The sequence below is a fragment of the Ornithorhynchus anatinus genome, chromosome 14 (genome assembly GCF_004115215.2).
Source record: "Ornithorhynchus anatinus isolate Pmale09 chromosome 14, mOrnAna1.pri.v4, whole genome shotgun sequence".
NCBI classification, from domain to species: domain Eukaryota; kingdom Metazoa; phylum Chordata; class Mammalia; order Monotremata; family Ornithorhynchidae; genus Ornithorhynchus; species Ornithorhynchus anatinus.
The window spans coordinates 37,829,177-37,855,563 of record NC_041741.1 but is presented as its reverse complement, the minus strand read 5'-3'; the positions used below and the strand labels follow the sequence as shown (position 1 = coordinate 37,855,563).

General features: G+C 39.0%; 1 protein-coding gene across 5 annotated transcripts in view; it reads right to left on the bottom strand.

Moving 5' to 3' along the window:
• ANO4 (anoctamin 4) overlaps positions 1–26,387 on the bottom strand; it is a 173,046-nt gene that overhangs the window by 98,521 nt on the left and 48,138 nt on the right. For all 5 annotated transcript variants that reach the window (XM_029079553.2, XM_029079555.2, XM_029079554.2 and 2 more), the window contains one exon: positions 1,860–2,051. In XM_029079553.2, coding sequence (XP_028935386.1) covers positions 1,860–2,051 — 192 coding nt within the window. The remainder of the gene's footprint in view (positions 1–1,859; positions 2,052–26,387) is intronic.

Here is a 26,387-nt window from a genome sequence, read left to right as displayed (position 1 = left end):
TAATGTGTTATTCAGGGAACAAATGCAAGAAACTTTTAATTTTACACTTTATATGACAGAATTAACTTGATGACATTTTACATATCTCAAATTTACAATTTTTTGGTAGTGCCCCCCAAAACCACTACCTATTTACTGAATACTAGTCTCATCCCAAACGTTTTAAACAATTATATGAATTAAGATAACACTGAGATATGCCACAACAGGGACATTTTGGGGATGAGAGTCCAGACAGATCAGAAACTCACATGGGGAAAGGAGTGAACAAAATAGCATGTTTAAACAAAAGGTGAACTGGTAGGATATATTATTTCTTATTTATTATTCCTTCGCACGAAGCAAAAACTCCTCTCCGTCTACAGCTCACTCCATACACTTTGCTCCTCTGCAGCTAACCTCCTTATGGTCCCTCGTTCTTGCCTGTCCCGCCATCGATTCCTGGCCCACATCTATCACTGACCTGGAATGTCCTCCCTCCTCACATCCGCCAAACTCTCTTCAAAGCCCTACTGAGAGCTTGTCTCCTCCAGGAGGCCTTCCCAGACTGACCCCTCCCTTTCCCTCTGCCCCTCCTCCCCTCGCCATTGCCCCTACTCCCTTCCTCTGCTCTACCCCCTTCCCCTCCCCAAAGCATTTGTATATATTTCTCTATTTTATTAATGATGTGTATCTATCTATGATTATATTTATCTGTTTTGATGGTATTGATGCCTGACTACTTGTTTTGTTTTGTTGTCTGTCTCCCCCTTTTAGACTGCGAGCCCATTCTTGAACAGGGATTGTCTCTATCTGTTGCCAAATTGTACATTCCAAGCGCTTAGTACAGTGCTCTGCACACAGTAAGCACTTAATAAATACTATTGAATGAATATGATTGAATGAATGAATGATTTGGTTGTTCACTGGGAAAATTCAGAGAACTTTGACTTCTGTCATTGATTATGCAGTTCTTCCTGAATTCACAGCAATTAAAATTAATAACACAAAGAAACAAGATGACAAACTTTCTCTTCTGACACATTCACAGCTTCTCAAGTTAACTAAGACACGTTTGCCAAGTGATATTTACAGAGATTCACTGTGTGAACACCAATAGTTGACTAAAATCTAGGAAACTCTATGCAGGATTAATGACACCTTCCTGCACTGCAGAGAAGTGAAGGGCTTGTCTGATGGCCAGAACAGTACAGCGACTTAAAAAATAGCTGTTCAGAAATGGGCTAAGAGGGTAGGATCTTTTCCAGGGGAGTAGGATTTTAAAAAACTAAAACACTGCACTTCATTAAGAAGACATCCCCTTGAAGCCATGCTTTTGGAGGAAGTCTGTCTATATAGGAATCCTGGGATTCCTGAAGAAGTCTGTAAATACAAGAGATTATTTGGGAAGATCCAGTCTGTTCCTCTTTAAAACTGGGTAGCTGCTGGAATTACCTTGTAGGAAAGTATTACATCCCCTTTCAGTAAGTCTTCCTTTTTATATCTAGAAGCAGTTATTTTATTCTAATAAAGGTACAGAGTGCATAACATCCCTTGAGAATCCCTTGACAATCCCTTGAGAATTGAGAAGGAGGATTTCAAATCCTCTTTGGGCAGAGTTTTGGATTACACAGCTGGGCACAGAGACTTGAATCTCAGATAAAGCTCTCATTTTTAATCTCCCTTGAAGCATCCAAGTTTTCCACCTTTTACTTTGATGGAGATACCTGCAACCTCAGTGAAAAAGACACATTCCAGTAATGAGATTCATGAATAGCTAACTTTCCATGGAGCAAAGCATGATCAGCTAACAGATACAACTATGCTCAGTATATCAGTTTACAGTTAATGTTTTTCTATGACCGTTATAAACGTGTTACCTGGGTGAAGGATTTTGGTTTTCCCAACAGTTAGCCCAGAAGAGGAAGCCTCCATTTTTATTGACTTTCTGGCTGGTGGAAGCGAAGAATGCCTAACCACGGACAGTTGCTGTGATGCTGGATGGTTTGCCAAATTTCGCCTTGGATGGATTTGCAAATGCTTTTCAGCCCCATGAAGAGAGAAACTTAAACCTGAGTGGAATAATAAATAGTAGAGTTAAAATCTTAGAGATCAGCTCAAAACGGTTAAACAGTTTGATTTACACTGAACAACATCAATTGTTTTAGGAATAAATTAACCAAGTTCATAATGAAAGCAAGTTCTCATTCCTTTCAGAACTGATTGCTAACCCATTAGATACATTCATACAGACAGATTTTAATTTTCTATTTTCCTTGCATGATTTTTCATCCCAAAATAGAACTGCAGAAAATTGCATCTACATGTCAAGAATTTGTATAGGAAATAATTTACAACCTAAGGTAAAAATCTACAACAAGGAAATGCAAATTTCTCTTTATGTTATTTCATTAACTAGGTGCAATATTTATAAAATAGGAGGTGCTGTGAGTCTGTAAAAATAGCTGAGGAAGGCTCTGGCTAGCTACTACAGTTCCTAAGGACCTGGGGAATTCTTCACAATATCTCAGAAGGAAATGAATCACAATCCTTAGCAGGCAGGTTAGAACCAGGGGTTATCTGTGCACCCCACCCCCACGTCCCCTGGCTCCAGTACTTCGTGGCACTGTAGCAGAGGACAGAGGATGGGCAGGAGCTTTCTTTTTTTCCCAAATGGTATCTGTTAAGTGCTATGTGCCAGTCCATTATACTATGTGCTGGGGTAGATACAAGATAATCAGGTTGGACACAGTTTATGTCCCACATGGGCCTCACAGTCTTAATCCCCATTTTACAGATGAGATAACCGAGGTACAGAGAAGTTAAGTGACTTGTTCAAGCGAGTGGAAGACAGTCTGCTACAAGTTAAAACTTACCTGTGTTGGGCTGCAGCAGCATGATAGAGAGTTGAAGGTGGAGACTCAAGTTTACTGTGCAGAAGAATGCAGTGGTAAACCACGTCCATATTTTTAATCAAGAAAACTCTATGGAAACACTACCAGGACAATTGTAGGTGAAGATGGGGTGTTTTGGGAGAGATGTGTCCATGGAGTCGCTATGGGTCAGAGATTACTCAATAGCATAAGACAAGATTTCCTTTACAGACAAGCTCCCTAAAACAAAAACAACGCTCCTACATAGAAAGGCTACAGGAAAACAGCTGCTGGAAAGAGATTACTAGTTCCCTTGCTTATGTGGGAGGAAGCATTCTCATCAGTGAAGTGATCCACTGAAGGCTATCAAAAAAAAGAAAAATGGCCTTCACAACTGACAGACAATAAGCAGAGTCCAAAGACCCACGCATCATTTTGAATGGTTTCAAACTATGGCATTTTTCCCTCTGATTTTTAAAGAACAGAAAAAGCAACTTCAAAGGATATGAAGATTAATTCTAAACACAGAAGCTGATATGCATACTTTAGTTCTCAGCCAATACCGTTGATTTGTACTTTACATGAATATAAATCATAGCTTATAGCAATCTTCTGGAGTCCTGAAATATTCTATGTATTACAAAGCATCCTGTTGGTATGAAATGACATTTGCTAACTTTTTAATGTGTCAAGCACTGTTCTAAAAGCTAGGATAGATACAATTTAATCAGACTGGATACATTTTTTGTTCTATCTGAGGCTCAGTCTAATAGGAGGAAGAACAAGTATTCAATCCCCATTTTCCAGTTGAGGAAATCGAGGCACAGAGAATAATAATAATAATAATGTTGGTACTTGTTAAGTGCTTACTATGTGCAGAGCACTGTTCTAAGTGCTGGGGGTAGAAACAGGATAATCAGGTTGTCTCCTGTATGGCTCAAAGTTAGTCCCCATTTTACAGATGAGGTAACTGAGGCACAGAGAAGTTAAGTGACTTGCCCACAGTCACACATCTGACAAGTGGTAGAGCGGGAAGGTAAGTGACTTGCCCAAGGTCATCCTGCAGGCAAATGGTGGAGCTGGGATTAAAACCAAAGTCCTCTGGTTCCCAAGCCTGTGCTTTATCCTCTGTGCCACACTGCTTCCCAGGCTAACAGGTCAACCTGCCCGTTGAAATCTATAGAACGATCTATCTACCCACCCTTTCCCAACTGCTACCAGATTAATCCAAGCATTTATCCTATTCCACCTTGATTACTGTATCCGCTTCCTTGTTGACCTCCCCTCCTCCCGTCTCTCCCTTCTCCAGTCCGTACGTCACTCCGCTGCCCAGATCATTTTTCTACAAAACAGTTCAGGCCATGCTTCCCCACTAAAGAACCTCCAGTGGTTGCCCATTTACCTCCTCATCACCAGCTTTAAAGCACTCAAGTGATTACCTTGCCTCCTCCTTCCTCACCTTGCTACTCTCCTACTACAACTCAGCCCGCACACTTCACTCCCCTGATGCCAACTTACGCACTGTATCTCACCACCGACCTCTTGCCCACGTTCTGCTTCTGGCCTGGAAGACCCTCCCTTTCCATAACTGAAAAACCATTACCCTCCCCACCTTCAAAGCCTTACAGAAGGCACTTCTCCCCCAAGAGGCCTTTTCTGACTAAACCCCCATTTCTTCTTCCCCCACTCCCCTCTGTGTCATCCTGATATGTTCCCTTTACTCACACCCTTACCCAGGCCCACGGCACTTACATACACGGCTCTAATTTCTTTATATTAATGTCTGTCTCCCCCTATGCACTGTAAGCTCATTGTGGGCAGAGAATGTGTCTGTTCCATTGCTCTGCATACAGCAGCACTCAAAAAACACCACTGACTGATAGATCTTTTGTTGAGGCACAGAGAAGTGGCAAAGCTGGGATTAGAACCCAGGATACTTACATGCTATTACTGTTCGGTTTTTATTCATTATCATCAACATCAATGGTGTTTATTGAGCTCTTACTATGTGCGGAGCACTGTAGTAAACGCTTGGGAGAGTATAATACAACAGAGTTGGCAGACACAGTCCCTACCCACAATGAGCTTACAGTCTAGAGGGGAAGACAGGCATTAATATAGATAATTTGAAATTATAGTATTTATAGATATACACATTAGTGCTGTGGGGTTGAGGGTGGAATGAATAAGAATTGCCTAGAGGACAGATTCAAGTGCAGAGACGCTGTAAAAGGGAGAGGGAGCTGGGGAAAAGAGGGCTTAATTTTAGTTATACCGGCCACCCGGGAAAATGACCTTTTAGTAGTCTCCAAGTTCTACATTTTGACATTTTTCTCATATGGATGTTAATCTAAATTCACATCATCATCAAAATGAATTAATCCAATTTCTGACCATGAAACTTTATTTCTGAAGACTATGAAGGCAAATGTAATAAAAGTTAACTGTCAAATCTAACATCAGGCGTGCTGTGCTGGCAGCTGGAATAGTCTACATTTCAATGTTTAATTAAGCAAATTTTAAATGGAAGTCATAAGTCATCAGTTTACTTCTACTTTTATTTTCTAAAGCCCTACTGAAAAAGGTCTTGTTAAGGACATAAACACCCCGCCCCACTGACCCTATTTTCCCTCCCTGCTGCATTACTCATGCACTTGGTCCCAACCTCTAAACACTGAGGCAGCATTCACCCCATCTCCAAACTACTTATATACACAGCCTTACAGTTGCTTCCTTCCCACTAATTTATTTTAATGTGTGTCTCCCCCATTAGACTATAGGCTCATCAAGTGCACAAACCCTATCTACCAACAAACTGTATCATACTCTCTCAATTGCTTGGTAAAATGTTCTGCAGAGAATAGGTGCTCAGTAAATTCCACTGAGTTATTTTCTGGGTAGATACAAAAGATCAATTATAAGATCTATATTCAAATTGAAGTGATGGATAATGACTAATACCTTAGTGGTTTACAAACAATTCCCTGTTGTTTTTCCTATCGCATGCTTACAACACAGCGGGATTAGGTCCGGTGGTTTTTATGAAGCTGGAGATATTTAGCAGGAAGTAATAAATTAAACTTATCTGCCTAATATTTGGCTGACAGATCAAAGCCAGAGTTATGTTCAAACCACCAAAAATTTGCCGGTTGTAAGCTAACTGGAATCTAATGGGTAAAGTGAATACATGTGTGTACATGTAGCTTTCTGAGTTCAGAGAAGTCATATATATTATATTATATATTAAGTATAACCATGTTTAATATTAAACCCCGCTTTGTGTTGAGCCCTGAAGCAGATATAAAACAACCGGATTGGACCCGGTCCCTGATGGACTCAGCCCTCACAATTTACATGGGAGAAATAATATGTACATCCCAATGAATAGATTAACAAACTGAGGCACTGGAATGTTAAGTACTTGCCCAAGATCACTAAGCAGGTGGCAGAACCAGGCCCTGCCAAAAGCATGGGCCTGGGAGTCAGGAGACCTGGGTTCTAATTCTAGCTCTACCACAGTGTACTGTGTGGTTCACAGTACTGTACTCAGTTGTACTGTCTCTCCTAAGCATTTAATACATTCATTCAATCGTATTTATTGTGTGCTTACTGTGTGCAGAGCACTGTACTAAACGCTTGGAAAGTATAATACATAAATGAAAGTGCTCAATAAATACCACTGATCAACTTCTTTTTATCTCGGTCTCCTCCTCAGTAAAATGGAAATTAAATTCCTGTTCTCCCCTGCCTCAGACTGTAAGCTCCAAATGAGAGAGGGGCTGTGTCTGATCAGACTGTGATGCATCAACCCCAGCATTTAGTACACTGCTTGGCAGAGAAGCAGCTGGTTCAGTGGAAAGAGTCTGGGCTTGGGAGTCGGAGGTCATGGATTCAAATCCCTACTCTGCCGCTTATCAGCTGTGTGACTTTGGGCAAGTCACTTAACTTCTCTGTGCCTCAGTTACCTCATCTGTAAAATGGGGATTAAGACTGTGAGCCCCACGTGGGACTACCTGATCACCTTGTATCCTCCCGAGCGCTTAGAACAGTGCTTTGCACATAGTAAGTGCTTAAAAATGCCATTATTATTATTATTATTATAGTAAGCACTTAAATACTACTACTATTACTATAAATACTAAAACTAATGATAATAGCCTGGATCTTTGGACTCTCAATACTATGCTCTTCACCCTAGACCACACTACCTCTCCAAAGGCCCAGGGAAGTACGGGGAAAATGTTAGACAGTACTATTATTTTAAAAATAAATGCAAAGGGGGAATTTCTAGGGGTCCGGTCATTGCATTGAGACATTATTGCTGCATATATATAAATTATCATGCAACTCTGATCATTTATAAACATTTTTCTTATTATCGAAATTCTAGCTCTACCACTTTTCTTCATTAAAGCCCCAAAAGAGTTAATGAAATTATGCATATGTTAATCGTGCATTTAGTGGAAAACAGACTAAATTTATGGCTAAGGTATTTTTCATATTATGACTTTTTCATAATCACTACCATAAAATTATACAGCTATCCATTAGGTTCAAAGTATAAATGAATAATTGTTCTATGGTATTCATCTTAAAGACTGGGAAATTACATAACACAGGTAGTAATAGTGCTAAATCAGGAAACAAGTTATTAGTTGTCTGAAAATTATATTATAGTGCCATAAAATAAGGTGCTTTAATGGCCATAAAATAGTTTTAAAAAGCTCACTGAAAACACAACCCAAGAATATAAGCCTAACCTTCAGGTTTGGGCCCTAAAGAAATCATTTTGTAAGATTTTAAAATATTTTTATTACCTGATCCATCAAATAATATCAAACTCTATTCTGCTATTTCCAGGGGGTTAAATTCTTGATGAACACTTGTTAAGAAACCTTGAATTACAGCAGTAATAGTATTAGAGTTCCCACTTGATGCAGGGCACTTCTAAGCTCTTGGGGAGTGCAGAATAAAAAAGTGTTTTTTTCCATCCCACAAGGAGCTTACACTCCAAGGGAGAAAAACAAACAAAAAAATTTAAAGGAGTAAACAAACAATTAACTATATAACTGAAGACACATATAGATAAGATTGCTGAGGGTGGGTAATAAAATCCACAAGCACCAGAATCAGTGGTACTTATTAAATGCTTAGTATATGCAGTTCTAATCCTCATCTGCCACTTGCCTGCTGTGTGAAACCTTGGGCGGCTCACTCAGCCTTTCTGTGCCTCAGTTTCCCTGTCTGTAAAATGTTTCCTTGTCTGTTAAATACTCTCCCCCTTAGACTAGGAGCCCCATGGAGGGCAGGGAGAATATCTGATCTGATTATATTCTATCTACCCCAGTGCTTAGAACAATGCTTGGCACATAGTAAGCGCTTAACAAATACCATAATTATTATTATGAGGGGTTAATATGGATTATGGTGCTGGGAAATTAATCAGGGAAGATTTGTTGCCAAAGGTGGTATTATAAGGACTCTGAATGTGGGGAGAGTTGAGGGCTGTCAGATTTGGGAAGGGAGAGAGTTCAAAGCTTGAAGAATAACAAGAACCAGGGACAGAGGTGGGAGACTTGAGAATGAGGTTCAATAAAGTGGTTAGCTTGGGAAACAAAGAGTGAGAAAGAGAGAAGTAAAAAGAGAGAGAGAAAAGTAAAAAGAGAGAAAATTAAAACGATATAAAAAGAGAAATAGGAAGAGAGGGTGAAAGAGAGAGAGAGCCGAAGCAAGCATATAGGTAAGGTTGGACTAGTTCATCTCTTCATTGGCTGTCTATTCTCACATACAAAAAAGGGCTAGTCATTGGATTCAACGTCTCTCATTAGCTGTATTCCATTTACCTAATATTTTCTCCTGTTACAACCTAATCTCCACTTCTTCATTCTTCCGATTTATAACTCCACCATATGCCAGAAGGTCACAGGACCTAGGTTCTGATCCTGGCTCTACCAGGTGTCTGCTATGTGACCTTGGCCAAGTTGCTTGACTTCTGGGTCAGTTTCCTCATCTCCTTTCATTTTCAATCAATCGTATTTATTGAGCACTTACTGTGTGTGGCACACTGCACTAAATGCTTGGGAGAATGCAATATTACAAAGTTGGTAGATACGTTCCCTGCCCACAACAAGCTTACGGTCTGGGGGGGAAGACAGACATTAATATTAAAAATTTACAAATATAATGAATTACGGATATACTTATGGAAGTGCTGTGGGGCTAAAGGAGGGGTGAATAAAGGGAACAGTGGCACAATTGAGAAATATGTTAGCTTTGTAATTTCAATTGACAGAGAGTGTTGTTATAGTTACAGCTCCAGACAGCTTCATAGATAGGTTTTTTTTTTCCCCCTCTCCAGTTTCTCTTACACATTCTCTTCACACATACAGATGGCGGATACACTTTGTTTATATTATATTTCATGAACTGCTCCACACTGCTACAATTTTGGCAGATGAATTCTGAGAGCTTGAAGTAGTGCTTAAACACACAACTACATTATATCATTAACAAGACTGCTTGAACATGAAGAGCTTTTCGGACACTGAAGGGCTGTGGAGAATTTTTGTTTTTCTCTGGCTATGCTTTCCCTGTTGCTATGAGACTACAGCAGATTTAGAACGTTTTCTGAGCTGTGTAAATTCCTTTTCATATTCCCAAATGGAGAACTACAAAGCCAAAAGAGAAGAGTTTAAGAGAGCCCTAGTAAATATTTTATCTACCACCAGAGAAATTGGGTGTGCTTTTTCAGGTGAGTTGCCATCTTCCATACCTCAATCCAAGGAAGAACTAAAAAGGATAGGGGACCCCCAAGAGAGACGACTCACCAGTTGAGACATCAATTGATCACTGTTATTTTCTGAGCACTGTTCTAAGCACTTGAGACATGCCAAGGGATATCAGGATCAGGCCATCATTCAGCCAAATAATACACCAGGCCTTGATCTAGGTAGCCAAATTCTCCTTAAATTCTTACTAGATCAATTTGAGAAGAGAGTGAGGCATCACAATTCAGGTATTTCCTTGTCTCTGTGGTCTTTTTCATTACCTTTCTGAAAAGTTACACGGCATCTCTGATGTAGCTTTCTCCAAGTTCAAATCAGATTATGAATTCCATGGAGGGGACAGGGACTGTATCCAGATTAACTTGTATCCATATCAGTGCTTAGAAGATAGTTCATGCTTAAAAAATACCATAAATAATATATCAGACATCTAGCTTAAGTTGAAGTGTTCAAGAAAAAGGTTCATATGAATACCTTCTACAGATATCTTCATTTTAAAAAATCACCTGGAGTAGAGATAATATTCAAATCATTACAAAGAGAGTTGAGCAATGCATTCCTTGCCTTAGGAAAGTGCAATAATTATATCACCCATAGACGATATGCATTATCTCAAGGGAAAGAGAATGGAAAAAATGAATGGATCTAAAGTTAATACGCCTACCTGACCTTCAACATTTGCCAGTCATATCAAAATATTATCATTCTATAACAACAGTGCCAAGGACCAAGAAGCAGTATGGAGTAGAGGATATAGCAGGGACCTGGGAGTCAGAGGTCATGGGTTCTAATCCCAGCTCCACCACTCCATTCATTCAATTGCATCTATTGAGTGCTTACTGTGTGCAGAGCACTGTATTAAGTGCCACTTGTCTGCTGTGTGATCTTGGGCAAGTCACTTCACTTCTCTGCTTCTCTGTTACCTCATCTGTAAAATGGGCATTGAAACTGTGGACTCCATGTGGAACAGGGACCGTGTCCAACCTGAATTGCTTGTATCCATCCCAGCACTTAGAACTGTGCCTGGCACATAGTGAGTGCTTAACAAATACCACAATTATGATTACATAACTGCATTTCAATTCACTGGAAAAATTTTCTCAAAAAATTGAGTTTCAAAAAAGCCACGTCTTCCGTTTGCTAGAGCGCTGACTGTTAGTTCACAATTAATTCACTCCAACATTAAACTGAAGAGGTCATTTAAAAACATAGGTCTTTGAAGATGCTCCCATTGGTGTTTGTAAATGGTGATGGGGGACTTATTACAAAGCCATACCACACAGGCACAAAGATGGTCCCTTGTAGCTGTTAATAGCACCTATTGTACAGTTTCTGATCTCCACCCAAGTGGCTGTCGGTGAAAATCCCAATGATTATACAGTGTGTGTGTGTGTGTGAGATTCTATAAAGGCATATGAACTGGATGATGCACACGAATATCTGCTGCTGAAGAGGAGATGCATGTTGCCTAAGCCTGATTATCTCATATCTAACCCAGCATTTTGTACTGCTCTGGACCCATAAGTGCTCAACAAATACCACAGTAATTATTATTACCAGTTTCCAGCACGAACTCAGTGATTCGTACATCCAATGTGAATGCTTCACTGTTCGGTGTATTGATTAGACAAAAATCCAGCAGGGTCTGCTGCTAATGGGAGAGCCCAGAGGTATTCTGGCCTATTATTCAAGCTTGTATCATGTATCTTTATCTTGTATCACATGGCATGCTATTGGACATTGAGGGACCAGAATAAGAATTATTATTTTGGTATTTGTTAAGTGCTTACTATATGCCAAGCACTGTTCTAAGCACTGGGGTAGATACAAGGTAATGAGGTTATCCCAGGTGGGGCTCTTAGTCCCCATTTTACAGATGAGGTAACTGAGGCACAGAGAAGTTAAGTGGTCTGCCCAAGGTCACAAAGCAGACAAATGGAGGAAGAGGGATTAAAACCCATGTCCTCTGACTCCCAAGCCCGGGTTCTTTCCACTAAGCCATGATGCTTCTGAGTAAAGTGTGGAAGACCCAAAATAACCATCACTTCTAGAAAAACATTTCAAGCATATAGCCTACCAACAATGAAATAGCCTACCTTAAAAAACCCTCAGAAGATGGTCTAATCTTTTAGTTACTCAGTTTCTCCAGCTACAGAATTTGTGATCTATTGGATGCTAAATGTCCCCAAGTTATTTTTGCATCCCAGGAGCACAACACTTGTTTCTTTACAAGTGTAAAGGATCCATGAGGAATAAACATGAAATATTAAATAAGTCCTTTAAAAAAAGTTTAGGCAATTTTTTTAAATGAAACAAGTATCGAAGAACCTGGTAGGCTACTTTAAATCTGAGAGCTCCAATAATGAAAATTTCAGATACTATATTGTTGCCCGTGTCTGTCCTTATGGAATACTGAAATCATTTCAAGCAAAAGTGGGAGGAATAAATATAAATCAGTAACAGTTTGACCTGAATTTTTCTGCCAAATACTTTATTGGACCAAATATTTTGTTAATTTTTTGTGGTTTAGTCCACTGGGTTGGAATATATTTGCCATTTTAATCCAATTACACAGAAATCAAACTTTCAGTTAAGGTCTCTTGAGTTCAGCATGCAAATTTACACAAAACATCGTGTAAACTAGGGGTACATTTACTCAGCATGATAGTTACTTCATCCAAGACAAATTGAGAAATGGCAACTTGCTAGCAGGATTGTAAACTGCTTTCCTGATGAATGGTTGGCAAGAAGATTGCACTCAACTCCTGACTGCACCAGATTAAACATTTATTTCTATTTTGGCTTGCCTTTCCTTCTAAAATTCATCTTGGCCAAAGTTTGCGGTACTCTTCTAAGATGTACTTACACTACATTCTGTCACTAGAATCCTATCACACCATATGTCGTTTTATAAGAGAAACTTTCTCTGCTTTCCCAATACACGTTTTTGACATGATTTTTCTTATAGGAATTACTTAAATTGTAACATATCATGCACACCACTTTTTCCAACAACATCCCCAAGTTATTTTTACATCCCATTAGCACAACAGTTATGCAAAAGCTAAAGGATCCATGAGGAATGAAATTGTAATATTAAATAAGTCCTTTAAAAACATTACAGGCAAAATTTTTAAATGAAACAGGTGTTGAAGAACCTGGAAGGCTACTTTCAATCTCTGGGCTCCATAAATCTGAGGCCCGTATTACCAGAAAAGCAAACCCTTACTCTGTCATCACGTTCCAGCTAAAATATATAGAGAAAACACACATTCTGGCAAAACTGAGTGTAACTAACAAAGCCAGGACCAGAAGCAAAGACTCAGTCTAGAGCTTATAGTGCTAGACAATTTGTGAAAGTTCACTTTAAAAAATAATATGGAGAGGTAAATTAAAATATATTACTCACGCCTCTGAGTTTTGGTGCAATCTGGCAGCTTAAATGGAACTTTTTTGTTTTTTCAATTTATATGTGGGACTGCATATGAAAGGGAATATTAGAGCACTCAAAAATGTGAATGTGTCTTAAAAAAACACTAGAAAAAAAGGAAAACAACTCAATACTCTTAACTCAAAGTATATTGGCAAATATATCCTATATAGAGTCAGGTCAGGTCAGGTAAGAGTACCTACAACCCAACTTCCCAGTTATGCCACTTGCCTGTTTTGTGACCTTGGACAAATCACTGAACTTTTCTGTACTTCTCAGATTCCCCGCCTTTAAAATGGAGATTAAATTCCTCTATTTCACCTTCCCTTGTACTGAGAGTCCAATGAGAGACAGGGACCGTATCCAGCCGGATTATTCCAACACTGGCGTGTAGTAAGCACTTAATACCGGTATTATTATTAATAATATTATTACTACTAAGTCCTAAGGCCTTCCTTATTTCCCTTCCTCCCAAGGTTTTATGAAGGCCAGATTTGCAATACTACTAATAATAGTGGTATTTGTTTAGTGCTTACTATGCACCAAGCACTGAATTAAGCTCTGGGATAGATACAGGTCACTTGGGAATTATAGAACTCCTGGTCAGGTAAGAGTACATACAACCCAACTTCCCAGCTCTGCCACTTGTCTGTGTGACCTTGTCATTTAATTTCACACCTCAGTTACCTCACTTATAAAATGGGGATGAAGACTGTAAGCCGTATGTGGGAAAGGGACTGTGTTAAACCCAGTGACCGTTTTTCTACCCCAGTGCTTAATTCAGTGCCTGGCACAGAGTAAGGCTTAACCAATACCACAGTTATTACTATTATTATTACCTCAACCCTGCCCACAGGGAGTTTATAGTCTAGAAGGGATATTTTAAACTTTTTAGACTGAGCAATATAAGAGGAATTTTCATTTGACTGATCCTTCATTTTTCCATTAGGTGAATAAGGCCTTTGGGCACTGGCCCTGCTGTAACTAAATGTAATTTTTGTTGATCTTCAGACCACTTTGTTTCTGGTATCCACATGGCAGCCCCTGCTGCTAATTGAAAATCACAAATGTTCCTTTCATTAAGGCTCTAAATTTCCACTCCATAAGGTGAGATACCAGATGTAAATCGGTATATCTTTTCATCAACTTGTCATTAGCTAGAGAGAGAGCATTTTGGGGTCTGACGTACTTTGCAGTGAACTGTTTTGGCTGCAAATATTAAATTTCACAAGCTGAATGAGAAAAGATCATGATTCAAACTTCAATGACATCTCCTTTTTTGGTCTCTAAAACAGCATTAAAAATTAAAAGTGCTTTTCATTTTCATTGAGTGAAGTCTGAAGAAAGCACAAGAATTTCTGTAGGAGGACAGATGGGATAGGCAAATTTTTAACTGAAATTACTACCATTATAAAGTATACTAGCAGGAAATATTTATAACCTTCAACTTAGAATGAGGCAATGAAACGAAACGCCTTCATTTCCACCTACCTCCACCACGCCTACAAGTTTTTAAATGATGATACACAGCCTAATAGGCCAAAAGGAAGCGAAGGAGAAGAGTATTAGATCCTTATTCAAATTCTACTATTAACTGGGTGATGCTGGGTAAGTCCCTTATAGTCTCAGTTTTCCTATATTCAAGATGGGACATATATTCAAGATGGGACAAACATTTCCTTCTACCTCCTTTATAGGGATGTTTTGAGGATATTAAAAAAATACTCTTATGAAATTACTACAAAGTCAAAGCACTTTATCTTTATACGACAGCTTTACTTTCAATGTCATGTTCATTTCTTTGTTATGATTTTATTTAAAAGAAGTGAACATTTGTGGCCTGAAGAAGTATGGAATTAAAGCTAAGTGTTGCGTTTCCTGATTTGATTAAAATACTCTTTGTACACATCTGAAATCCAGTCATGCTTGGCCTATTTTCTTTGCAATCCTGACCCTGGTTATGGTTTGCATGAATAGATTAAAAAACAACAGAAGACAATTTTATAAAGGTTTTACACTCTGAATAATGAGAAATTTCAAGCCCAGAGAAATAGTTTACAGGAATTCTAAATGCATGGTAGATAGTATCCATTTCCTAGATCACAGCTTAAATATTTAGGCTTCAATAATTCAAGGCTCATAAATAAAGTGAACACTAAATAGGCACTAAGATGACTACATTAAGGATGTATGGATTTGTCTCCAGAGGTATAGAAGATCTTTCTACTTCTCGTCCTACTCTTTCTCTACGATAACATCTTCAGGGCTCCTGATGACTTCCAAAGAGGAAGACCATTCAAGTTCAGCTAAGGAAAAAGTGGATCCACTAGTTATGCAGAGGCAGAAGGCACTGATTTGTCCATTAATAGTCCATTAATAATGTGATTGAATATGTATGCATACACTCCTACTGAAACTAAAACATTCCCGAACCAAACAGATGCGCTCAACATCAACTAGAAAAAAATTTAGTTTTGAAATGGACTCTGTGGCCTTGCAGAAAGAGCACAGGCCTGGGAGATGCCCTGGGTTCTAATCTTGGCTCCAATACTAGCCTGCTGTGTGACCTTGGATAAGTCACTTAACTGTTGAAACTCAGTTTCCTCATCTGTAAAATGGGGATTGAATATCTTTTTTCCCTTCCTCTTCAACTGTAACCCCATTTGGTACAGGGATTACATCCAGCCTGAGTGTACCTCAGTGCTTAGTATGGTGCATAGTAGACAGTAAGTGCTTAAAATTATTATCATTGCTCTGATAAGAGTGGTTTCTGGGACAGGTGTTTCTAAATGTCAGCATTTCTCTAAATGCCAGCAATTCTGGACAAGTGTTTGTGGATTATTTAAGCCTACAGAGAAATCTCCATTAATTATAGAATTGTTACCGCTCCTAAGGCAGTGCTCTGCATAAAGACAACATGGCTTAATTCATATTCTTTCCAAAATGGTTCCTTTACTGATACTACTTCAGACTTTATAGTCATTTTCGTCTATTAATCCTCTGAACAGCTTTGTACAAGAAGAGCTGGCTGAACAACAGCAGACAGGGGTAAAAGGAAATTTAAAGACTTCAGTACACTCCACTACATTAAGTGATCCTGTAGATATGCTTTTAGTTTTAAACATACCTTTAAAACGATATACTTACATTCTCATAAATGCTTTCCAGGTAAGATTCTAAAGAGCTACTGAAAAGAAGTGTTAAGTCATCCATGTGAAGATATCTTTTACCCTACTATTCCACAAAACTCAATATTTCACTAAATTTGGTTATCAGCTGAATTATAAAAATGTGAAATATCTCTGAAAATCTTCTGAACATCTTGCACTGTTAAAATCCAAATGTTGAGCCTCAAGTTGCACTTCTTTGCAGCTGACAGAGAACTAGATCACCCCATTAAAAGTGTGAGGGACCTAATCAGTCTTTAAAAGGAAACAGAAAGAGATAAAAAGCATAAGGATTTAACATGGAATGGTTTCCTAAAACATAAGAGAAATCCAATTCAATATATCTGAACCCTAACTGGCCTTTCTGGCAGTGAACAAAATGTACAGCTTTGAAGATAAGGAAAAATAAAAATTCTGTTCTGAACTTGGAAAAATGAATAGAGCCGTCTACTGAGAATATCTCATTCAGTGGAAAATTGTTGACACATCCTAAAGGTCAGCCATCATGCCCTCATCTCCTCATTACTTGGTCCCATTCTCCTTGGTAACAATCCTTCATTGGCAACACACAAGTTGACTAAGTCATAGGCTACCTGAATGCTGCAATATTAACTCTTACCAAATAGCATAATGAGCTATTTGTTAAGTGCTTACTATGTGTCAAAAACTGTTAGAAGCGTTGGGGTAGCTACTGGCTAATCGGGTTGGACACAGTCCCTGTCCCACATGGGGCTCAGAGTCTTAATCCCTATTTTACAGATGAGGTAACTGAGGCACAAAGAAGTGACTTCCCCAAGGTCACAAACTGGCAAGTGGTTAGAACCCAGGTTCTTCTGATTCCCAGGCCTGGGCTCTATCCACTAGGCTGTGCTGCTTCCCTGCTAAACACAGTCTACTCACTATCTCTCTTGCCAACTTAATTTATCCAGCAGAGTTAACAACATCATTATCTTCCCTATCTCCTCGCCCTCGATCCTTAATCCTCGACCTCTCAGTCTGTCACTAAATTCCGTTAGTTTTTTCACTGCAACTTTCCCCAGATTTGACTTAAACACGACCCAAAGGACAATAATGCATTAAGCACCTTTCTCTCTTTCAAGCATACACACACACACACACACAAATCTGCTAGCAAATGTAACCATGCCATTCCTGGGCAAACACTTCTAAATGGTGTTGTCTTGCAGCCCATCAAGAATGAAAAGAAGTACCGGTGCCACCTCACATTATTCAGTATAAAAATTCTTCTTTTGAGGGGTTTTTTTTCCTGAAAAATAGTCATTCCCTTCCCTAAAATTTAAAACTCTAAGCTAGAACCCGCAGAACCAGTGGAGAAATTTTCCTCAGCTCATTCCAAACAGTTCTCATGGTCCTTTTCTATTTTTTATATTCTATTAAAACAGTAGAGCCTTCACTCTCCCTTTTATTTTTTTAACCTACAGATAGATACTTAACCTGCTTAAATACTCTGCCTATTCTCAGCTTCCAATCAGACGAGAGAAATATGTTGAACACTGCAGTCACCAAACTTCAGACTACAAATCAAAGCTTGTCATTTGTGTTACTGCCTCAGCCAGATCACAGAAATATGTTCTTAAGTTTATATCAGTTTATTTGGTAAGCCTATAACATATGAGCTAGATACAATAAAGTACTTTGGGAATCAACTCCAATACTTCAGCTAAATAGATTTGGGCTTGGCCAAAAGTACTCCATTTCCAATAATGTGCAGATATTCCTTTTTCATACAGAGGGAGCACTATGAAATTTTCATATATATATATATATATATATATATATATATATGCCAGAAGTTTTAATGTTCCACCAGGATCCAGGAGGTGGGGATGAATGTGCAACCTGATGCTACAAGAACCAGCAGAATCCATTTATTCTTTCTTCAAACTACAATATTTTGAAGGCATGCCTTAGAAAATCTTCAATTCACCCTGGGTGAGCTGAACAGAAATGATAGTTTCTCCAACAGTCTTCCAGTTATGTATGGAGTAGTGTCCGGGATTATAGAAATGACACAGTAATACATAAATCAAAGCCAGAGAAAACTGAAAGCCCTAGACATTGGCTCAACATCAAACAGAAAACCTGCCTGATCATTCAGAGTTCAGCAGAGACTTAAATCATGTGGACTAATTTTTATTTTGAAAAAAGAGTACTGACATAGCAATAAAGCTCTGAACCAGTGCTACTAAGTCACCTAAAACAGAGTTTGCTTGGTTTATTTTCTAAGGAGTAATACAGACCTATATCTCAGTCTTTCATTTTTTAAATCGTAAACTCACTGATTTTTAGTAAGGTAGTAGCTATTATTATTATTAACTTCTGAAGTATTTATAGAAAAACAGAAAAACTATTTTGGGGGTCCACCAAATCTTAGCTGGGGGAATGGGGGAACAGGGAGGAGGAAGGAATAAGCAATCTGTTCAGTCATCTATATGACATACTGCTCAGTACCTGGGATATCAGAGGCATAGGCTAGCTCAAAACTTTTCCTCTCGTTTCCAACTATCAATCAATGGTATTTATTAAGCACTTGAGAGAGTGCAATTACAACAGAGTTGGCAGTCATGTTTCCTACCCACAAGGAATTTACAGTCTAGAGAAAGAGTTTACAGTCTAGTAGAATCAATTCCTCTAAGTTCCTCATTATCACTTCCAAATAACAATTGTCAATCTAAGCTTTTATGTGAAATTGGCTTTCAACACTGAAAAAAAACTGAACACTTAAAATTTCCTGTGCTGTGTTTTTATAATAAATCTGAAAATCAACCTTGTTTTTAACCAAGTCTAGAAACATCACCTGATAAAGCTGTGTTCCCTTCATCTACAGTAAGAATTTCCCTAATGTTGATAGTTTACCACACTCAAGTATCTGTTTTTACCCTGATGAATCCTTCCTTTGAATCAAGACACTCTGCATGCCTCAGACAGGTGCAATTTATTGAGAAATGATTGTCAAATCATAGTATTTAAGAATTTCTATGTTAAGTGTTTTTTTTCCTTGTAAATATGCTAGTGTTTGCCTGACAGTTATCACTGGGAGACAGATATTACCAGGCTAATAAACTTTCCACAACATCTTGGATTTTCTCCAGATTTTTTTAAACTAAACTCTGTATTTGTATTAGGTAGCACTGTTGAAACCCTGCTGTTTTGATTTCTCCCAAGTTAAACTCTAACTCAGACATTAAAATTTATGGTTCCACCTTGCTAAATTTCTTAGAATAAAGGGGCAGATTATCTGTAATGTTGGTTAGAAGCTTGATTCTGGATATCAATAAGGTTTACCATATGTATATTGTACTCTTCTGAGGTATTTAATATAATGCTCTGCACACAGTAAGTGTCCAATAAATATGATTGATCAACTGCTGATCAAGTTAGTACTGAAAATAGACAATGCATCCCAGGGAACTGAAAAACAGTCACTGCAAATAGGTATTAGTATGGATAAATCTTCCCTAATCCATTTTTCCCTTAGCTTTGAAATTACTATTTCTCTATCTGATTTTAAAACTGATCCAAATCTCTAAGAACCTGTCCAAATATTATTGGTAAAATATTAAAATATCTGCTTTAGGTAATGAATAGAGCTTGTAGAAAATTCTCATTAGATTTCTCCCATCAGTTGTAACAATCTCAGCTTTGGTTAAACTATCTATGCCCTGCTAATTTTCAGTACAGACTTCATAGGCTCCAGGACACTTCATCATGTATTTAGGATCTGATACACAATTTTTTATTTTTGACATTTTCATAAAATGGATTTCATAGATAAACACCTAGCTTCACATGTCAGTGTATGTGAAAAATTAAACGAAACAACTAAATGCATTTTTTTTTAATCTTTCCTAACTGCTACATTCCCCCACTCTACTCCTCCATTTTGTCCCAGTGGAAAAAAAGAAAACACTAAGAATTTAACTGGGAGACTATTATAGATTATTCCCTTACCTCCTTTATTTTAAATGGTGAAGAAATAACATTGCCTTTCCCCCCCCCACACACACAATTACTGGTCATGTACTTACCAATCATTCATACTGAGTGCTTACTGTGTTCAGAGCACTGGGAGACCAATACAAAAGAGTTGATAGACACATTCCCTGCCCACAATGAGCTCACAGTCTATAGGGGGAGACACACATTAATATAAAGGATATACTAAATTACAGATATATATATGCAATAATGTATATTTGTGAATATATACTTAGATTCCAAAATGATCCATTTAAAGTAGAAATGAAGGTGATCCGAGCCCCATTCTTCAACATTTTAAATGCCACCTACAGTTCGTGGGCACAGTGCTAGCTACTGGGCACAGGGAGAGTGGGCGAGGGAGTGAGGATGATTCAGCATAAATAATCGCCACGACTGCCAAAGTAACTCAAGCATTTGCCCTGCCTGTGGTAGAATGCAGCTTTCGCCTTCAAGGCAGCAGCATGAGCCCTTCACCATCCCTTTTACTTCTGACCTCCAAACTCTACTATGAGGGAGAGAAGTTGCCCCATCAAGCACATCACCGGGACTCTCCGTGGCTCCTGTGTCAGTTCGGGAAGGGACTCCAACACCAGCAGCATGAGGCCTTGTCAAATTTTAATCACAAGAAGGCCGCTGCCGAGGCTTTGGTTGTGACTTTCGTGACTGCTGGTCTCAGTTGTGAGAAGCTTGAAGTAGCGTGGCTTAGTGGAAAGAGCACGGGCTTGGGAGTCAGAGGTCTAATTCCGCCTCTATCACTTGTCAGCCATGTGACTTTGGGCCAGTCACTTCACTTCTCTGTGCCTCAGTTACCTCATCTGCAAAATGGGGACTAAGACTGTGAGCCCCATGTGGGACAACCTGATTATCTTGTATCTACCCCAACGCTTAGAACGGTGCTTGACACATGAGTAGTGCATAACCAATACCATTATTACAATTATTATTATTATCTTGCTGTTCCTGTTGAATTTATCCTTGCCCTTGTCTTTTATACTTACATTTCACTTTTCCTTTTGCATTTGCCCACTCCTCTTATTCTTGGTAGCTAGGGATCCTATCTAGATCTAACCCTTGTACTTCTTTCCCAGCACTAAGCACAGCACTTTGCATCTAATAGGCCTTTAAATACTATTACTAGTACCTCTTAATCTTTGATGTCATGACTAGAATTGCAAGTCATCTATATTTTCATAGGCCCAGTGTGCAAGTTTGTATGGTTCTCTCTCATTGACACTCACCATTCAAGAATGTAATCTCACCATCAGCTGAATCTCCTCTGAGCCTCTGGAGAGTTGTACAGTTTATGGGGTTTAGGGTACAAATGAGCAAGTAAGTGATTATTACGTTCTTTCAGAGGCCCAAATCACACACTTACATGGGTAATGCAAAACTCCATCCCAGCACGACAGAGTTCACAGCACCTGTAACTGTGCGGCAGAGAATGGTGTTGGGTGGTCCTTCTTATCCAGCTGTTATAGAAGGGAAAAGCTGGACAGGGGCAAGTTGGGATCCAAGGGCTGATGGCAGGGACTTAGGATGCCATTCCTATCCACTCCCAAAACTCACATGACCCTCCACATCCCACTCACTCTTCAAGGTTTAACAAATGCCCACACTTGAAGAGCCGCAGACTTAAAGACTGGGAACAGTTGTGTGTTTACAACATCCTTGCCTCATTACATTCCACAGAGCTGAACTTACATACCCTTCCAAATAAGGGAGTTTTGAGCTTATTTTTGAAAGCATATTTCAAAAAGTTTTAATTTCCCTCCTTCCTGATGAGATCACTGGCTAGCATGAGTTCTTGGCCCTCTAGGTATGACAGCACAATTTCAGCTCAGTGTTGAGTTTCTGTGAGTCCTTTTCTACTTGTGAGGTAAAACATGGTTACTTGGTTATGTGACAACAAAGGGTTCTGTTCCCATTTTGGAAGGCTTATGGGGGACATGGTCAACTGCTTGGCTCTCATGGTTGACTTCCTTGTAGAGATTAAAGGTTTGGGGCTCTCAATTCTCAGAAGATGCCCCAATCATTTGAACAATACATCCACAGGACAGGAGAAGGAAAGGGAAGCTTTATACTGGGAACCTGGAAGCATGTTAGCAGTTTCTTCTATCCACTGGCTCACCTTAAAGTGAGAAGTCACTTAGGTAGGGTCTGAGCCTGAAAGGCAGCCTCTAGATCCATTCATATTCCTCGAGAAGAGGAGATGGTTATGTGGTCCTAGAACCTGAAGAAAATTTCCCACATGGAGTAACTATGAATTTTCCATATATCCATGTATCAGAAAAGTGGCTTTCCCAGGAATCTCTCTTTTTCCCCAAACAGTTAAGCAAGGCTGAAAGGCACATAGTTGAGGCCTGCTTGAAAGGAAGGAGAGTGGATAGCCAAGCATCACAATAGCCTGCATCTAGAGACTGGGAAATTGTAGCATTATCTTTATATTCAAAGCAACATTCTCGTGAAGAGTTTTATGAGCCAATTATAAGAAAAATGCCTGTGGCATTTGTCTTCATAGTATTCTCCTCCAAGTGAAACACCAGCACTGAATCTCACTATAAATTTTTTAGTTTCTAAAAAACAAACAGCGTTCTATTAATTTAAAGAGTTGTGTTCATTATTTTGAAGAAAAAAGCCCTACAGATATCAAGAGTCTTAGGTAGACGACTGAAAACAAACCCCACATCCCATAAAGGTTGATTAAATCTGAAAATGATCAAGTAGCAAGAACTCTAGGAGCGTATGAAGGTTATTTGTTAAATCAAGTCTCTCTTCTATTCTCGATCAATCGTATTTATTGAGCACTTACTGTGTGTATAGAGCACCATACTAAGCGCTTGGGAGAGTACAATATAACAGAGTTGGCAGACACATTCCCTGACCACAACAAGCTTATTCTCAAGATAATTCCCATCATAAGAAAGAAAAATCCATTTATTCTTCCCTTGTAAGATGTTTATTTTTACCCTTTAAACTTTTTAGCATCATTTTACTGTGGCTGAGTGATGGGTCAGTTGTTCAAAGACCAGTTCAGATAAGCATAGAGTAACTAATCTACGCTGATGGAAAAATGCACTGAACCTTCAGCACCATCATTCCCACTTTTATCTTATTCCACTTTCCATCTCCCGAGATGTCTTTTAAAAAGTAGGCTGGTGCACATAAGGGGACAGTCATACTGGGAATCAAGTCCATTACATGCCAGCTTTCAGCTTGCTTCCTCATTAAATGGAACTACTCCAATACTCTTTGCACCTATATCCCAATAGTTTCATAAAATAATTGGATTCCTTGTAAATGCCTCAAGGTTAATTGCCAAAGAAAAAGAAACCTGACTGAGGTGTTAACATAAGGGAAAAAAGACGTGGCTTATATACCAAAAGTATGTCAAAATGGGCCTTTCCCTTTCAAAGTGGTCCTACTTGGGCTGTATTTCTGTGACTGATTTCACAGAAATTTGGGCCGATGTGTACTTTCAAGGACAAAGTGAATTTGAAAAAAGTAAGAAAAACTGTGTATTTATCATTCTGCTTCCTACATCAAACACCTACAGATTTTCCATTTAATTAAACCTGGAGAAAGTTCCTGAATTAAGTTTCATTTTTCCTTTATAGGACAAACTTTAAAAACTATCATCATCCCTATTTCCCTCTCTAAAATATTACAATTTTTATTCATTAACAGTCACTTTAATCAGATCACTACCAAGGCAGATGCTGAATTATGACATGTTAAATATATTGGTGTCTTGTTTAAAAAAGTGCTGTTTTCAATAGTGTTGTTTTCAGAACTGTTAATACAAACCTAAATTGAGTGAGGAAGTGATAGGGAGTAGAGGAGTTGAAGGAAAGAGTTTGTGGAGCTTGGACTTTTAGATTGAAAGTTCCTTGTGGGCAGGGAATGTAACTACCAGCTCCGCTGTAGGATACTCTCCAAAGTAATAAGTACAGTGCTCTGCACTTAGTAAGCGCTCAATAAATACAATTGAAGGAATAACTTTGTCAAAGTGTTAGCAAGGTCACTGGAGCGATATGGGTTGAGGAACTGGGGATTTCTGGGGGGAGTTAAAGGTCTAGAACAGTTGGAAGAGCAATGAGCATGGGAGTCACTGAAGCACGGTGAGCAGAGGAGATGGCAGAGTTCGAACACGTGAAGACGAATCTAAAATGGCCGAAGTTGATTTAGTGTCTGGATTGCCACCAACAGAGGTCAGTGGCATGAGTGCAGAGGCAAAGGGAGTGTATTGTGGAGAAAATCAAAGGCTGGGGGGTTTGTGGTGCAAGATAATAGAGGGTCGGGGTCAAGGGAGAGAGGGCAGAGTTGAAGGTGTGGATTTATGCATCAAGGGAGTGGAGGTTGGGTAGGAAGTCCAAATGGGGCATGATGGGAGGGGGAGAGGGGAGGTGAGCAAATAGGGTTAAGAGATCAAAGATCTCTAAAGAGTAGTGTGAGAGAGAAACCGATAAGAAGACTGTGGTCAAGGAGTAGAATTTCAGAATTAGTGAGGTTAGAAATGGAACAATGACTTTTGACACCTAGTATGTAACCAAGTTGGTGAATGGGTGATGTGGGGAGGAATAGAAAGTTGGTAGAGTTGTAAAGTTAAAGAAAACAGGCAGCTCAGGGTTCACCAGGATTATCAACTTGGATGTTGAAATCCCTGAGCAACGTATGGGAGAAGAGGGGAAAAAGAAGGTGAGAAAGGCATCAAAATAATAATTATTGTGGTATTTATTAAGCACTTACTATGTGCCAAGCACTGGACTAAGCTCTGGATTAGACACCAAAAACTCAGATTGGAATCAATCCTGTTCCCCATAGGGCTTATAGTCTAAGTAATCATACAGAAAACAAGTTGGGGCTAGGAGGGCCACAGACAACTGCAAATAGTTACTAGGAAATTGCAAAATCTATAATATCTTAATAACCCTGAAAAACACAACTCTGAACAAGCCTCAAAACTGTCCATGCCAACTATGTTTCAACAGGACTAGCCTAGAAAAGTTAGCAGGGTTGGGGAAGAAGACAGTGGCTTGATGTGCTGAGCCCTTCTGAAATGTACCACTCTATTTATAAAATAGAAATAAGAATTTTTCAATTCATTTCCTCAGAAAGAAGCTACACATGATATGTGTGATGATTTTAAAGAAAGAATTTTAAAATGTGCTATATTCTTATATTTATATCCACAAACAGTGAAAAGAGTTACTGAATCTACAGCAATATCATTATTAAAATTTAGACCGTAAACTTGCTGTCATCAGGGAACTGGTCTACCAGCTCGGTTGTACTCTCTCAAGCTCTTAGTACGGTGCTCAGCATCCAATAATAAATACCACTCATCGATTAAATAATATTCACTGAATCTCTCCCTCATTCTGGATGGGTCAGGAGAATGAGGAGACAGAGAGGACTTGCTACTATATTTGGATACTGCAGGGCTATTATATATAACATGAATGGTACACGCTCTACAAGTTTGTCTGTTGATCTAGTCCAACTCGATTTGCTTGTACCCACCCCTGCGCTCAGTACCGTGTCTGGAACATAGTAAGCACTTAAATACCAAAATTATAATTATTATTATTAGAGCAGGAGATCTAGGTTCTTCTGCCTTTATCTGGCTAATGCAGGCAAACATCACACGTTCACTTCTCAATGTACTACACCCTTGCCTGCCTATTTGCTCACCATTCCCAAGTAAGAAAATGACTGGCAGATATGAGAGAGTGCAAGAGGTACTACACAAGTCACTGGCGTGAAAATCAATTCCCTGCCCAGATTCTTGTTCCGGAAATCTCCGAACTGAGGCTCATTAATTGTTCCTGACAGGAGACCCCATGGCCCCCAAAGTCACTACCCTTCAAATCTTTACAGTGTTGTTCATTCAATTTCATTGTCTTTCAATGTTATGGATATGATGTCACGGTTAATAAGATCTAGACAGAATTAATGTTATGTTCTGTAAAAAAAAAGTTTGACTGGTTGTCCCCGCACTTACTAACAGTGTCCATTAGGTCCTCAAAGGAACAAATCAAGTATTTTGGAATAACATAAGGATTCCTTTGCCTGTTTCATGAGGGCACTGTCAATAGATTCCCTCACTGGCAAGACTCACAACAGAATTCTGAGAGAGATTCATGTTTTGCCA